This window comes from Lygodium microphyllum, chromosome 4 (genome assembly GCF_053477565.2).
Source record: "Lygodium microphyllum isolate KBCC chromosome 4, Lygodium_microphyllum_v1.1.10, whole genome shotgun sequence".
Lineage (NCBI taxonomy): Eukaryota > Viridiplantae > Streptophyta > Polypodiopsida > Schizaeales > Lygodiaceae > Lygodium > Lygodium microphyllum.
Window position 1 is genome coordinate 178,450,621 of NC_141138.1, and position 16,260 is coordinate 178,466,880.

Below are 16,260 nucleotides of genomic sequence, written 5' to 3' on the forward strand. Positions count from 1 at the left end.
TGCAAGAATGCTATTGTAGTCATAGTAAGCTTCCACAATACCGGTTGTATATCAGCACAAGATTGAGGCATCGTGTTCCCAGGTGGCAATACGTGATATTTTAGCAATCTAAAGAAAAACCCAAGTACTTTTGAAGAGCATAAAAACCATTTTTATAATAGAGTCAAAGACAAAGGGATATAGTATGTATTTGAACAACTCAATCACACTCGCATCGCTCCATCCATACTTTGCATGTACACTTAGAAGCACAAGTAGTGTCTTTAAGAGAGATACCTAGCACCCATCATATAATGGTATGGACACCTCCTCTCTCAATGGATCAGATGAACTAGAATCCATGGGCAGTAATGCATCAATCATTGCCTCCATCTCAAGCTCCAAGATTGGAGGAAAGTTTGAAAGGCCCACCATCTCTTCTAGTGTTGAGGGCGTAGTTTTTGGTGTGCCCTCCAATAGCTTTATCGACTTAGGCAATCCATCCATTGTATGCCGATGAACTCTTTTTACAAGTTGCAATAGGTGCATTCCTTAGGATGAAACGGTACCTCTCTCTAGAAATTTTCAAGGTACATTTAATATTATTGTATATGATATTTAATTATAATTTCCAAGGTACTTTCTCTCTCTCCCTTCTCCCTCATTCTTCTTTTGTTTCTCTACCTCTGTCTCCCTCTTTTATCTTTTTCTCCATCTCTCTATTTGTGTCCCCCTCCCTCTCTATTTCTCTCTCATCCATCTCTCCACAAACAAAAGTAAAGAGAGAAAATAAGAAACTTAAAAAATAAAGAAATTATGGGAAGAAATGTCTCCCTTCTCTTTATATCACTCTTTTCTCTTCTCTCTCTCCCCTCTCCCTCATTCTCTTTTTGTTTTCCTATTTCTCTCTCCCTCTCTCTGGCTCTCTATTTTTATATTTCCCTCCATCTCTCTAGTTATATCCCTCTCCTTCTCTACTTGTTTCTTATCCGTCTTCCTCCTTCCCCCCTCCCTCTCTCTCTCTCTCTCTCTTCCTCCCTCTCTCTTTTTCTATCTCCTTCCATCTCTCTATAACTTTCACCCCCTCTCTCTTTCTATTTTCCTCCATCTCTCTATTTGTCCTCCCTCCCTCTCTCTTCCTTTCTCTCTCTTCCTTCACTGTCTCTCCCTTCTCTCTCTTCCTTTCTCTCACCCTTCCTTTTTCTCTCTCCTCTCTCTCTCTCTTCCTCTCCCTCTTTATATTTTTCAAGAATCCCCAGAGAGTACTACCGAATATTTGGGGGGGAAGGTTGCCTTGAAGGGAGGGGGTAGTAGAAAATGGTGCAATTTATCCAACCTATGGTGGATTTGAAGGGGTGCACAGGGGTGTGTGGTGGTGGGATGGGGGTGAAGGGAGCACAAAGGACAACTAAATGGCACGGCACGAAGTGGGACATTGCATGTCTTAGGTGGGAGGGTGAGTGTGTGTGTGTGTGTGTGTGTGGTGTGTGTGTGTGTGTGTGGTGTGTGGTGTGTGTGTGGTGTGTGTGTTGATGGTGGTGTTGGTGGTTGGTGGTTGGTGTGACGTTGTTGGTTGGTAGGTTGTTGTTGGTGACGTTGTCGTTGTTGTTGGTGACGTTGGTTGGTTGGTGCTGGTGGTTGGTTGGTGGCGTCGTTGGTGGCGTGGTGGTGGTGGTGGTGGAGGTGGATGGAGGTGGATGGGACGGGGGGGGGGGGGGGTGGGCTCCCCAAATGGGCATGGGATGCTAGCACATGCCTACAAAAAACGTGGAAAAGTAAAGTGCTTTCAACATGATGGATGCTGGATATGTGAAAATATTTTAAAGGGAGTGGATAGATATCTAGATATGGCATCCGAAGATATATGCATGGACACATTTCAATCAGACCTCTTATGAGCGTATCAAGAAAAACATCAAAGCAAGGGAGCAAATGGCAAACTTGCTTATTATAGTATGCATATCTATCCTTCATGTTGGGAATCCTACATGCAGGCAAAGGCATAGATGTAGCCATACATAGCCAACCCACTCTCAGTGGTATTTAGACGCAATATTGCACAACTTCGAACTCGATCACACACTTTATTGATCGAGATAGGTGCATGGAGTGGACAGGCAAGAGAGACGAGGTTATGCAAACTGTGTGGACTATATAGTGTAGAATCAGAGGAGCAAATGATTATGACATGTCTAGCATATACACACATATGGACTAACTTTGATATCCCTTTACATGGGCCACTTCACCAATTTTTGACCACTACTCCTATATCAAAGTTAAGGGCTCTCATCACCCGCATGTTACACTTTCGGGAGAACCACATTGCATAGATCGTTCTTTCACTGTAGCTACACCTTTCCTACCATGGGGAAGGAGAATCATTGTATATCTGAAAAGGTCCTATGGGTCATAATTTGGCCTTTCATGGGACGATAATAAACTACTCTACTCTCTCTCTCTCTCTCTCTCTCTCTCTCTCTCTCTCTCTCTCTCTCTCTCTCTCTCTCTCTCTCCTACTTGATGAATCTTACTCATCATAGTCTACCTCACCTCTCCTTATATAGCAAGTTAATCATAGGACCCAAAAGTGCTCCCAAAAAGGCCTCCTTCCACAAAGTTCCCTCTAAACTTCTTTATTTAGCGTTGTCTAGTATTGAATTTATTCCAACCTTTATATAGTCCCCTAAGGAAATCATATACATAATGCACTCATGCCATGCATATAAAATATGATTCCATTCTGGCATACTTAGTATCTAATATGTCAACCCATCCTTTTCTCCTCTGAAGGGTAGGGATATCGATATTTTCTTATGTTTTTCATCTCATGGATTGTGTATGTTTTTCATATTTTATGTGACCACAACAAGGAAAAGAATGCCAATCTCCTCAAATCTTCATGCAGCTATTCTCCCATGACTTTAACTTGAACAAATTTGATTATTCTCTTCATATTCTTCATAGAATTCATGAAGAGACAACAAAAACACAAGAGAATATACCACTTTGAATGGAAATCATCACATAGCATTCTTCTTTAAAGGTTCCATAGCTTTCTCTCACAATATCTCACTCATAGTGTTCCTTCATAGCTCAACAGTGTCATTGTCACTTCTGTCTTTACTTGAGTCTTCAACAGCTACTTCTTCCACTTCTTTAAGCTATTTTGAACTTGTATTCATCTATTTCCAAGGTTAGAAAACTTCCCCAAGCTACACATTTATCTCGCATAACACTTATAGAGGCATATAGAACAGAAACAGAGGGTCCATACAGAAGCTCATCAGAAAGCCTTTAGCTCAACTAAGATCAATAAAAACCATCAAGAATCATTCAATAAGCTCTCCAAACACTCTCAAACTCCGTCAATCATTATTCCAATCCCTCACATAGAAGAAAAAAGAGCAAAATGTAAGCTTAACAAACTCAATCAGACACTAATAAGACATTAATAGAACATGTTAGAACATCATATCTCCACTATAAAACATCATGAGCTTCTCAAACATAATCAACCTCATCCAAAATACTCTTAAATACTTCCAAATTACTATAAAATCCATAAAAAATCAATCATTCAGTCTCCTCAAAAACAATAAAAATCAGTCAAAAAATCAAGTCATTTCAACCCTTTAAAACAATATGCGTATGTTGTCTTTGGTTGCTTGACAAGTTTTGGAAAGACATTAAGATGTCTCCAAACTTCCATTCTTAGAAATGAAAGTCATAATGTGCTTGCAAAATTTTTCATGATCCCAAACAACTCTCTCCAACACTCCCAAGTCATGTTTACTTGTTTTCCTATATGGTTTCCTAGAAATCGTCTCGCTTTTAAGCCTCCCATAGAGACATTGGCCAATACATCTCTTTTTTTTCTTGACGTGTTGGATCTTTCCTTAGGTGAACTTGAAACCCATGAAAATCCATTTTCAAAATTAATATCTCATATTTTTCAATACGCTCATCTGATAAAGACAATGGCTTAATTGAATATCCATAGTCAAGATGCGACTTAAGAAGCTTGTCAATTATTCTAATCTTTGTATGCAAAGTATAAATATAAATATTTCTAAGAGAAATTGACATAATAGCATTGCATATGTCTTCTATATTTTTAAATTTAATTAAATATATAGAGTATCTAATTGGGGCTCTTCTTGCCAGTCACAAACTGGTCCAATATTTAGACGGAACACTTTCCATGCAATAAACACAAGGATATTTTACATTTTTCCATTGCATATTCCAAGCATACATATGATAGTTTTTAAGTCAATGTCATATGCCATTCCACATTACAATTAGTGACATTCCTCCTTCCCTTTGAGACTTAATAATATTCGGAATACACGTATGAGTGAACAATCATTTTACTATTTCATGATTCTCAATTAGTACTTGAGCCACACAAATCCACCAAGTCTCCGTCTTGGATTGGAACTTATACACTAGTGCTTGACACTCACCATTGTTGTAGTTCAATACCCTATTCATGATGCAAAAATTGACTCTTTTCATCTTCCATTCTTTTCAAATATTTACTTCATTCAACTTCAAGATGAACTTTAAAACACACTAAAATCTTCTACTGTGAGTTTATAGATGTGGACCATTGCAATGTGCACTCTTCTTATATCAATCCATATATTGTCAAATGCATTTTATATATTCTTTTCATAGGGCATAGACCCTTCGATATGAATGTACCCTATTATATCTAAGGTTCTTAATGTATAATCTAGAGATATCATGATAACCTTTCGAATTAATAACCCACAATATGACATGTCTCTACAATTTCATCTAGTTTTACCATACCTTTTAAGTCCTTTACTAACTCTTTGAGAGTTGGGCCTCTCAAATCCACATTTTTTGGTGACTTAAGAATCCTCAAATTATATTTCTTATTCATGGTTTCCTTTAAAAGTTTGATTCTCTCCTCGCTCTCTCAGATATTAATGCTTGATATGTTAGAGAAATATTTCTTTGCAAGATTTAGTCTCTTTTTCTTTACTCTCTCACACAAGTTGGTTATATATTTTTAGTGGTCTCTTCCTCTTTTTGAATCCTAGTAGAGTTTCTTTCAAGTGTGTTAGCTTGTCTTGTAATGACTTATTAGTATTTTTCCAAAATTTCAATCTTATTTGTGAGCTATGTATGTAGTCTAAGATGTAGAGCATAACCTCATATAGTAGCCAAGTATCCCATTGTAACCTTTTTCAATATATATTATGCAGTCATGCATATTGAAAAAAGGACAACGTTTACCTATAGAAGCGTCCTTGAGATAAATATTTCCAGCCACCCACAAATCTATACGCTTCTTTCTTGAAACAAATATATCAAAAGAATAAAAAAATTAAACCCTTAATAATTTATTTAAATGAAAATGATACTTCAAGCTTCTTTCAATGGTGCGAATATATACCTTAAGACTCTTCTAATGGCGTGGACAAACATAGAGAAAGAGAAGTGCCAAGAGAAAAACAACAAAGAAGAGAAACTAGGTTAAAAAAACAACAGAAGAATACGTGGAGAGAAGAAAAGTGAAAATATTCAAAATCTTAAGGCAAAAAAATTATAAGTAAAACTTGAAAAATAAACATCTTTAGTTATTTAATACTAATTCAGCCCCTAAAATTAGAGAAAAATATGTAATTAATAAGGTGTCCTTCCTTTATAATTTTTATCTAGTTAGGATATGATTAATAGTTAATCAAAATCCTTACAGGGCCATTTTGGCCTCGAAATTCACCGTAATGACTCATGACTATAAGACTCGCTATTGTCTCAAGAACATAGCTTTATGTGTGAGTAGGTGCGATTGTGATTATTCAAGGATTGTTCCCTAGCTTAATTGTGCCTAATTGTGAGGAAAGTATGCTAGGATAAAGGGCTTGATTATGTAGTGTTTCGAAGGAAACCTATTACTAGATCCAAGGGCCTAATGAGTATATGAGTACCCAAGTTGATGTATCAGTGCTAGACCACTTTCCTCTACACTTGTGTTATTTGTGTGCACTCACTTCTTTGTGGGTTTCAAAGAGTGCCTAACTGAAGGGTGTAGTATCCAAGATTCTAAAGTAGCATGCCTAAGAGTTTGTGAATTCTTTTTGGTTGTGATCAAGGTGCACCTGGTGTGTGACTAAGCTAGATGTCTACTATGTGTCAATTCCTTATTATCTAGGTGAGTGTGGGGTGCTTAGTTGAATATTGACTTTGCAACAATGGTGCCTACGTGACAACTTGGAATTCAGTTGAATCTTTGGGATGTACTAGGCAGATTTTGATGAGGGTTATGCCTAGATGTGTGTCTAAGGGAATGTGTGGATAGTTAGATTGCAAAATTCAAAGGGTCTAAGGGTTGATGTGTCTATGCATAATTTTCAACGTCCTAGTTGATGAAGAATTTCAAGGCACTTATAGAGTTGTGGATGGGTTAGATGGGAGTGAGAATGAGATGGTAGATGCAGTAGAGTATGCATGTGATGGTCCAAATTGGATGAGTGGCTAATGGAATTTGTTAGACTACAGTCATGTCATGAATTAAGTGCTAGGGTAAAGGATTTGTGCCTAGGTATTTGCAAGCTTCAAGGAGTGTCTAACCTAGCTGCCTGGAACTAGTGTCCTATTCTAAGATTACCAATTAGTATTCCCTACATGACAAGTATGCTCTTCTCACAAGTTAGAAATGATTGTGCACAATAATGGACATGTCCTAGCATGGGGTTTCTGCATGTGGTTTAGGGTCGCCAAGGTCTAACATGTCATAAAGATAGGCCTTAAAATAGAAAGGACCAAGCCTAAGGGAAGCGAGTGAATGTGCAAAACCTAGAGTGGTTAGGTGGGTATGTTCTTAGGTGTTGGTTTCCAATCATGGAACAAGGCATCACCAATGTAGCTATTGTGGTCACATTGGCAATGAATCATGTTGAACATAGAGTTTTATATTTTTTTATTTTCAAAATATTTTTCAAACCTTAATTTTTAACATTTCTACCTTGATACTAAAATCTAAATCTACCTGTAATCCACAACAAATCAAATCCAACACACATATTTGAATTTATAGCCTCTCGACTTGTTGTCCTACTTTCATCATCTGTACAATGTTTTGAAGTACAAGCCCCTATTCCATCACTTGGCCTAGAGTGCACATGCCTCGTTGCACGAATCCATTGGTCTTGGAAGTGGAACCAAAATGTCATTACTCTCATGAGCTACCACCAAACTTATGGGGATACTTATTGTTTCAACCATTTCAAGTAACATGGCAATGGCTACCTCTCACATAGCCATTGCAAGCTCTCCAAATGAATATAACAAACTCATCGATTTACCTTCTCGTTGTACTCTATCCATGAAAGGCTCATCGATGGCTCCATGATTCTTACAATAATGTACCTCAAGGGAGTTCCACCTTCTTTACTTCGATTTTCATGCAAGATTTGCGATGTGGGTATAACTTTCTTGACCATGGCCACTCTGATATCACCAATAGTTGCATATTTATGATCACTAGCTCCTAATATTCGGATACACATTAGTTTTCAGGCCCCATTGTTGTTAGCTACGTTTAAGTAACTTTGAGATTGAATCATTCATTGATCAAAAAATAGGATATAATATACTGACCTACTTTTATTTTGTCTATACATGCAGAATCTATAAATATGGGTGGATAACATCAAATTTTAATATTATCTTGTAAACATATATATACATTTATTTATAAGTTATTTTTTCACTATATTGCCACCACTCTATTTAGAATTTCTTGTTTTGGTCTCCCTTCCTTCTTTTATTCCTCTCTCACTAATACTTACTTATTTTTCCTTTAATCCCACAAATCCAATGGAAAAAGAAGAAGGAGAAGAGGAGGAAGCAAGTGCTTCTCCAACTGGTCCCTCACTTTACCTCACACACACACACACACACACTCTCTCTCTCTCTCTCTCTCTCAAGGAAGAAGCAAGCGAGAATTAAGAAGCAAGAAGAAATCCCTCAAGTTTGCACACCACAAGAATGAGCTTATCTATTTACTTTCTAGTTTTTATACATGGCCTAATGTTTAGGCACCCTCCTTTTGGATTTATCTAGATCTGCCTTCTCCCACTTACACAGACCACTTACATTCTTTGAATTGTTGTTTGACTAGCTTGGCCAAGATTAGTTGTTAATAGTATGCTATAGGAGATATAGTACCATAGCAAATTCACATACAAAATTCATGTAAATGGAGGTGGAGCTTTGACATGCATTTTTTTTAATTCTCTTCTCATGGACCACACCCTATATGTGAACCCTTACTATCATGTGAGTTAAAATCTTGATTTAAAAAACCCTTATCTATAAATTTATCATGAGTAGAACACACACTTTTCCTATTCAACTTATGATGATATGAGATTTTCAACTTCTTCATTTTCATCAATTTAGGCATGATTGATTTTTAAAAGTAAATTTTTGAACTCTCGCCCACCTGTTTGCACCTCAAGCCTATTGTTTGGGGGGGAAGGGTGTTTTGGGGGATGTCCTATAGCTTCCATGTAGGACTAGGTTCAAGATAGCATTTACTTGAATTTTAATCTAGTATAGTAGTGTATAGTTAAACCTAAAGAGAAATTTTTGGGAAAGGTTAGTTAGACTAGAATTCAATGCACATGTAGACAAACGATGAAACATATGGATATCTAAAATTTACATTAGCACCTCCAATCAATAATGTTAAAACTGAAACTTGGTTTAATTTGAATACAATGTAACCTAAAACTAGAAGTGAGTAAGTATACATAATAAATACAAAGTATGAGGACAATCTACATGGCATGAAAATGGTACATAAAAGTGACTATGTTTATCTAAAGGTTTTGGGATCCACTAGATTTCATAAAGCATGAAACTCACAATTCCAATATTCAAGATATTGCTTCAACCCATAGATTGACATTAAAGGAGACATATGTAGTTACAAAAGATATGATCTTGCAAATACAATGGCTGATCCATATACATCCTTAGTGAGCTCTCCATTAGGGAATGACATTTGAACATCCATTTGATGTTTCCCCTAGTCAATGTGGGTGTTAATTGCCATAAGAATGCAAAAAGTATCCAACCAAAGCGTGAGGAAAAAAATCTCATAGTAGTCAATACAAACTTATGAGTAAAGCCACTGCAAAGCTTCTCCTTGTGATTTGGAGAAAAGCTAGAAAGAGATGTAAGGACACTCAATCCTTTCCTAGCAACGAGGAAAGAATAGGTTTCGTGTCATTGGGGCAAGAAGAAACTTGAATAGAATTAGCCTTTAGATTCCTCACTTCCTTTATAGCAAGTATACTCTCTAGGATTGGTCTTTGATTTCTAGGGATGTGACAAGTTTTTATCATTAAATTTTGGGGGTTTCACTAGTGTAAGCATCCACAAGAGAAGGAGAGGATGGTAGAAGTTGAACAAGTAGCATGGAAGGAAGCAATGTGGTGTTGTGAGGTGTTCTTGTGATCTACATAATTGAAGGGACTACATTTAGAGCCCATCAAGACTTACTTTGATTTTTGAATTGTTCACTTGCCATACATTTCGACTAGGCCAAACCATACCCAACATGAAACATGTGGTTTTGAATTATTTCTCCTAATGGGGCTAGTACATGTGTTCCTATGGATGTCAATATAGGCATTGGTATGGTCATGGGTGTCCATTGACATTGATACTAGTGGTGTGGACTTTAGTGAAATACATTAGGTGGGCAATGTGAAGGGGGGGGATCTTTCATGATCATTTTTATTATTTACAAAGAGTTTTTAGAACTTGAGAGTGAGAGTGTGTTCTTAGAGAATGTGCTAAATTGATCAACTTGTAATCCTTTGGAACCAATTGTATAAATTCTATGGACTTGTGAAGCAAGATCTAGACGAGCTTAAGTTCGAACTTATCCTAAAGCCTATTCAAATTTGAGAAAATCCTTCTCAAATTGGTAGGAGAAGGAAAAAGATCCTCTTTGAAATTTCCAAGCTTTAGTGGAAATTAAAGCAATCTATGGAGGAGACTTTGCTAAATGGTGATTTTTTTATATTTCAAGTTATAAGGATAAGGCCTTCATTGAAGCTCAATCATACACAAAGTGTAAAGCATGGTAGCATTAATGTATCTAAGGATAAAGTTATTCTTATTTTTGTTCTTATGCTAGATTCTTCTTGATATGTTTACCTTTCATTGTAGTCAATCATGGTAACTCCTTTTATATGGGGCCACGCCAAGAATATTTGAAAGGAGAGTAGTAGGCTTACCCATTTTTGATGGGGTAGCACCTCTTTTTCCTTTTCTTCCTATTTAATAAGTTCAACTTATTTACTTTTGCATCTAATAGTTTGACATATGGAGTTTGCTTAAGATTTTACAAGGCTTCATTTTTCTATATAGATACACAATTTGTAACCTATCATGGGTGTACAAGGCGCTTTACTATGTCTAAACCCAATGTGTTATGGTTGTTCAAGGCCTATTTATAGAGTGACTTAATTGTGAACATAGAATTCATAAAATGCACACCTTGTCCTTAAAAGCATCTAACCATTTTTTTAAATTCCTAAAATTTCCCTCCTTTAAGCACATTTTTAATTTTATTTTTCTATTTTGTATTAATGGAGATGTAGGCACATATCTTAATGAGTGACCCAGATCCCCCTCACTCGGCCACAAAAACAATCCCTAGCTCCCCTCCCCTCGAGGGAAGTACAAAACTTCTAGCTCTACAAATGCATAACACTTAAGTTCACCGTATGTATACATGTGTTTGTGTTTTACTACTCTCAGTATACTATTGCTTTGCATTATACTATCATTTGAACACATTCCTTATTTTGGACTTCATGGATCAAGTTTTTGTCATAAGTGCGCTAGGAAAAGTAAATGTACTACATGCTAGCTTGCGTGCTTCATGTAATGACACAAGGTCTACTATACTGTTTGGCAAAACTCATCAAAATGCTTCACACTCTAAGGGTCAAATGTTTGTCTTAGGGAGGTCACAAGTGCCCTATGCCGATTAAGTGTGCCCATGCTGAGTTGAGCTTAAAATGACACAGATGTGGGTTAATGCGGCCTTGCTCACATGCGGTTCTTCTAATGTTCTATATGGGAGCTTGAAATCAATCACAATCTCTCTTTCTCTCTCTCATATACTACGAAGTCTCAAACAATCCATAAGGAAACACCAGTACTCTTCACGGGAGAAAAGGACGGGTCGACGTGTTAGATACTAAGTATAGTGCAGGGCACGGGCGCATTATGCATATGATTGCCTTAGGGGACGGTATAAAGGTTTGGAATAAATTCAGTGTCAGAGGATGCTGAATAAGACAGTTTGGAGGGCACTTTGTGGAAGGACTTTTTGGGAGCGCTTCTGGGTGTTGTGAATAACCTGCTATATAAGGAGAGGCGAGGTAGCCTGTGATGACTAAGATCGATCGATCGGACGAACTAACGAGAGAGAGAGAGAGAGAGAGAGAGAGAGAGAATATGGCGCAGCTCAAGCGGCCGACGTCTGACTTGCAACACGCCGCCCAACGGGAACCCGCAGCTACTGGAATTAAAGCTAGAGCTGGTGGAATTAGAGCGTCGGTGCCTGTGGCGTTGTTCCAAGGCTACAACGCCGTGCGCGGGCAGGGGATGAACACGGCCGTGAAGGGCAAGTGGGAGCTCGTCGGGGGCACCAGCTTCGTCAAGTGCGACATCTGCTTCAGCAGCGCCAAGCTCGTCCAGTCCCTCAACATCGACCAGTCGCTGTCGGTGGGCTACTCGCCCCTGGGCACCATCTCCGAGAAGCTCCAGTTCGCCCGGAGCATCAGCACCACCTCCACCACCACCTTCATCGTCGTATACGCGCGCCACACCAAAGGCCAGGAGGTGGTCACCAACGTCGAGGGCCTCCAGGACGGCATTAAGCCGCCAAGCACGACCGAGCTGGCGCAGTTCGTGCAGTTCTACGGGGACAGTTACCTCTCCAGCCGCACCACCGGCGGCGAATACTACGCCGTCTACTCCTACTACGCCGACTCGTTGGAGCAGCAGACGCAGCTCAACGCAGATATCCAAGCGGCAGGCATCTTCTCCGGAGTCAGCGTGGACGCGTCCTTGCAGGTCAGTTAGTATATAAGGGACAAAATTGATTTAAGGAGCTAGCCCCCGTGACTAATCGTTGGCGTGCTGTGGCCTCCCCGGTGCTGTGACTCGTCACTACTTATTTAGAATGCCTTAGTAGCCGTATGCAATATATTGGTAGTAGTAGTATATTTCAGCCACTAGCGAATATTATTGGGCTGGCCAATAGTAATCAATTGCTGGATTCTCATGCACATCCGGATCCTTCTCTCTTCCTTAACGATCCTGATGCCTTCGCATTAACTTGATTGATCATTGCAATATGCATGCAGGTGAAGATCAGTTCTCTGAATTCATCCAAGAATCGGCGCATCTCTTTCCAGCAGTACATGTCCGGCATAGCCAATCCTTCATTTCCCACTTCGGATAAGATCACAGAGTTCGCTTGCCAGTTCCCCAGCCTGGAGCTCACAGCCCCCACCATTATCCAGTGGGCCGCAACCGGCTACGAGCAGGTCCCCGGCATAGGAACCGTGTTCAACACCATTGCAGCGAATCGCGAGCTATTGGCAAGCCCTGAAGCGTCTGCCACTTTGAGCAAGCTGAAGGCGTTGCAGGGAAGCATTGACTCTATCAGGAAGGTGTACAATCTTTACGGCGGGTATAAGCAAGACACCAAGCTTGACAATGTAAAGGCTGAAGCCGATCGCGACGAGAGCACGGTGGCTTCCTTGAAGACTTCGTATCTTGAAGATCCCACAAAGCCTCTGCCAGCTGGTCCACTCAAGCTTCCTTCCATTGACAACGGGATCCCATCCTTGCAGTTTGGGGTTAGAGTAGTTCCACTCGTTTATGGTGCGGTCCCGGGCCCTACTAAATTCGACGACGTGCTGGATGTCAAGGACTACTTTCAGCAGCGCAAGAGGATCTCATCCGTGCAGCTGCGCTCAGGTCACGAGTGCTCCAACCAGAAACGTTTTTGCACGCTCACTAGAAATTGTGAAGGGACTTTTGGATCAAGGAATTACGTGTATTTATCACTTTTATAATTAAACTAATCCTATGAACGTCAAAGTTGTAAACCTTCTTTTCTAAAATTTGAAGGTATTTTCTTTTTCGGAATTGTTGCAATTTATTTTATATTATTAAACCTTGATTTGTTTGAACAATGGTGCAGGTCCCCGCCTAGTGAGCTGCCTTGTGGTTACATACTCTGGTGAGAACATCCACCCCGAGACATTCCACCATGGTACTCATAACCATGACCCTGATAGCCAACTCACCCCTATGCTGCAACTCTTGCCCGGTCGCTTTATTGATTCAGTGAGGGGCTTGAGAGGTTTGGTTCCTAGCATGGCTCCACATCAAGTTGTCATTCGGCTTGTGATATTTCCTAACAGTGGTTCTGGAATTGATGGTGGTGGTACTAATGGCTATAGTTTCTCATGGTATCGAAGCGACTCATTTATCTTGGGCTTTAGAGGAAGCCATGGTTGGTTTATTGATGACCTCCAACTTGTTTGCGCATCATTTTTCCCTGCAAATTGGTCCTCCTACTAGTGACCACCTCCATACCTCACATATTCTTGCATTCGATCTCTAAATACTATTAGGTGAAGGTGGATAGAGTTTCACTCCTTAAGTGGAGAAAGGGAAAAATAAAATTATCATAGAACCAAAAAAAGGAAAAGCTTACAACAAAAATATACAAAACCTATAAAAAACTTGTAGCTACATGCCATCGAGTATGATTGAATGCAAAAAGTGGCCCAGCATGATCTAAAAAGGCCAAGTAAAAAGAGGACAAGTATATTACAAGTAGAACAGATAGAACTCTAAAAAAACATAGCTACATGTTTTAAAAATCATTATATACAAAACTAGCATATGATTTGGCGTTTTTCCACTATAGCTTCTCGAAGAGCATGGGGGTAAATGTAGGCTATGGCCTCACATGAAGAGAAAGTTGCTCTGAATATAATCTTGTTTGCCCATTATGCACAAATTAGCCTAAATAGGTATAGATGGCTTTATACATATTATAGAATCCACTCAATGATCACATCTACCTAAATATATAAATGCAAAGCATAATAATGCATACCATGCTGTGGATCTTTTAGAAGCACCTGCCTTGTCACATGAACTTACATAATATCTATAAAAACTCTTTAGCAATTACTTATACCAAGTGTTGTGTGTGTGTGTTGAGGTACTCATGGGTCAAATTTATTTTGATTACAATGTTAAATTTATGTTTTGCCACCAGCCGGAGGTGCTCATGAGTCAATTTCTTTTTGTTTATAGCATTAAATTTATATTTAGAGAGAGAGAGAGAGAGAGAGAGAGAGAGAGAGATAGATTATCCTTCGTAAATGTTTTGATTCATTAACCTTGTATTTTATCAAAAAGGTTTGTTGATAAGTAAATGGATGGATTTTATGAACTAAGAATAAAAATATATGGGTCAATCTATAGTCATGATTATTTGCATACTAAGTGTAATAAATCCAACTCTTTTAATCAAGTGTGTGTGACTGCCCTATATTTTCACCCCTTGTCAATGAGTTTTTGTGTTTTTTGAATTAAATTACATTATTTATATTTATTCTAATTTTATTTAGATGTATTTTAATCATCTTCAATTATGGATATTTATTATCATTTTTTAAATTTATCCTAGTTATTTAAAATTTTAATTTTTTTTCAAAAATTATTATAACTTTTAATAATTTATGTTAAATATTAATACTTTTTCTGACATATTGAACTTATTACTAAAGTTTTCTATTTATTAAAAATTAACTTAATTTTTCATGAAATTGTATAAAATTTCTAAATATCTAAATACTATCGAAATTTTACAAATTTAATTTTAAATTTTAGTAACCTTTTTTTCAAAAACTTTTAATTATATAAGTTTCTTTTAAAATTATATATACACACACACCCTTATTCTAGTAGATTTTGTCTTTTCTTCTAAACCTTAATATACAACCAAAACTCCTCCCTAGGTAGCTCGGGGGGTTTACTATATATATATTCTCTATATAACATGCGTTCATGGCCTATTTATAAATATCCTAATCTATAAATTTTTCTTGAATAAAACACAACCCTTTTCTATTCAATCTGCAAGTAACCCCTTTCTATAACACCCTTCTGTATAATGTAAAAAATGTATAAAAATAGTATTTTAAAAATCCCTTATTTTGAACTCACGTTATATATACATATATTCATGAGTGACCCCCCCTTCCCCCCCCCCCGAGCTAGGTAGTAAAATTTTAAAAAGCCTCATTTACTAATCAAACATACACTACAAGATACATACCTTATACCAATGTTAAAAGCGACAAAAATGTAAATAAAAAAATTTACCTCCATCGTCACAAAAAGCGTCATTATTGGCGATGCCATAGAACAATCAGTATTAGCGTCGTTATCAACGTCGCTATTTGCGTACCGACGCAAATAGTGATGCTGATAACGATGCTTTGCGACGCTAATAACGATGCCAATAACAACGCATGTAGGTAAATTTGTGACGCTAATAGCGACGGTAACATGGAAAAAAAAAGTTGTGGCAAGCTGCCCTGCCACATATAGCACTATGTGCTTTATTTGGGCCATACAAAATAGTTTTCGCACTATGTACAATACTCTGTGTACAATGCTCGTGTAAATAAAGACAAAGTGTACTTAAATCATAACACTGATACATGAAATAAATACATGATCGCATGATGAAAGTGACTTGTACAATCATGGCAAGATATCACTACTACATAGAAAATGTCTACACTGATAAGGTGACCAAAAAAGAAGGGTGTGTGAGCTCCAGGGATCCAAGGGCGAGCTATAGATCCTCGCCTTCCGAAAGCTCGTCCCATCGCAAAGGAGCATCAAACGGACTTTGCAAAAAAAGAAACAACTACACATTAGTCCACCATACAATAATGCATTCTAATTAAACATGGTAACTACGAACAAGAAAGATGAGTGACTTACAGGGCCGTCGCGTCTATACAATTGGTCGATCAATGCAGTGAGGTTGTGCCTCTCTACATATCAAGTCTCAAGGTTTGTCGGATCGCGATTTGTAATGGAGTGCTGCAAAGGAAACAAAATACTAACTGTTAGAAACACGATTATCAGTACAAAAGATATTGCAAT

At 38.1% G+C, this 16,260-nt stretch overlaps 1 protein-coding gene across 1 annotated transcript; it reads left to right on the top strand.

The window, feature by feature from the left end:
* The first annotated feature begins 11,444 nt into the window (after positions 1-11,444).
* LOC148037960 (uncharacterized) lies at positions 11,445-14,305 on the top strand. The gene is made up of 3 exons (XM_087676997.1): positions 11,445-12,123; positions 12,417-13,035; positions 13,262-14,305. The coding sequence occupies exons 1-3, from the start codon at positions 11,503-11,505 to the stop codon at positions 13,642-13,644; spliced, it is 1,623 nt and encodes a 540-aa protein (XP_087533123.1). The 5' UTR covers positions 11,445-11,502; the 3' UTR covers positions 13,645-14,305.
* The last annotated feature ends 1,955 nt before the right edge of the window (positions 14,306-16,260 follow it).

What these genes read in the sequence shown, in the direction of transcription:
- LOC148037960 (XM_087676997.1), top strand. Translation starts at nt 11,503, where the DNA reads ATGGCGCAGCTCAAGCGGCCGACGTCTGACTTGCAACACGCCGCCCAA. An exon ending in GCGTGGACGCGTCCTTGCAG is followed by an intron (nt 12,124 to 12,416) that starts GTCAGTTAGTAT and finishes ATATGCATGCAG; the next exon opens with GTGAAGATCAGTTCTCTGAA. An exon ending in ATCCGTGCAGCTGCGCTCAG is followed by an intron (nt 13,036 to 13,261) that starts GTCACGAGTGCT and finishes ACAATGGTGCAG; the next exon opens with GTCCCCGCCTAGTGAGCTGC.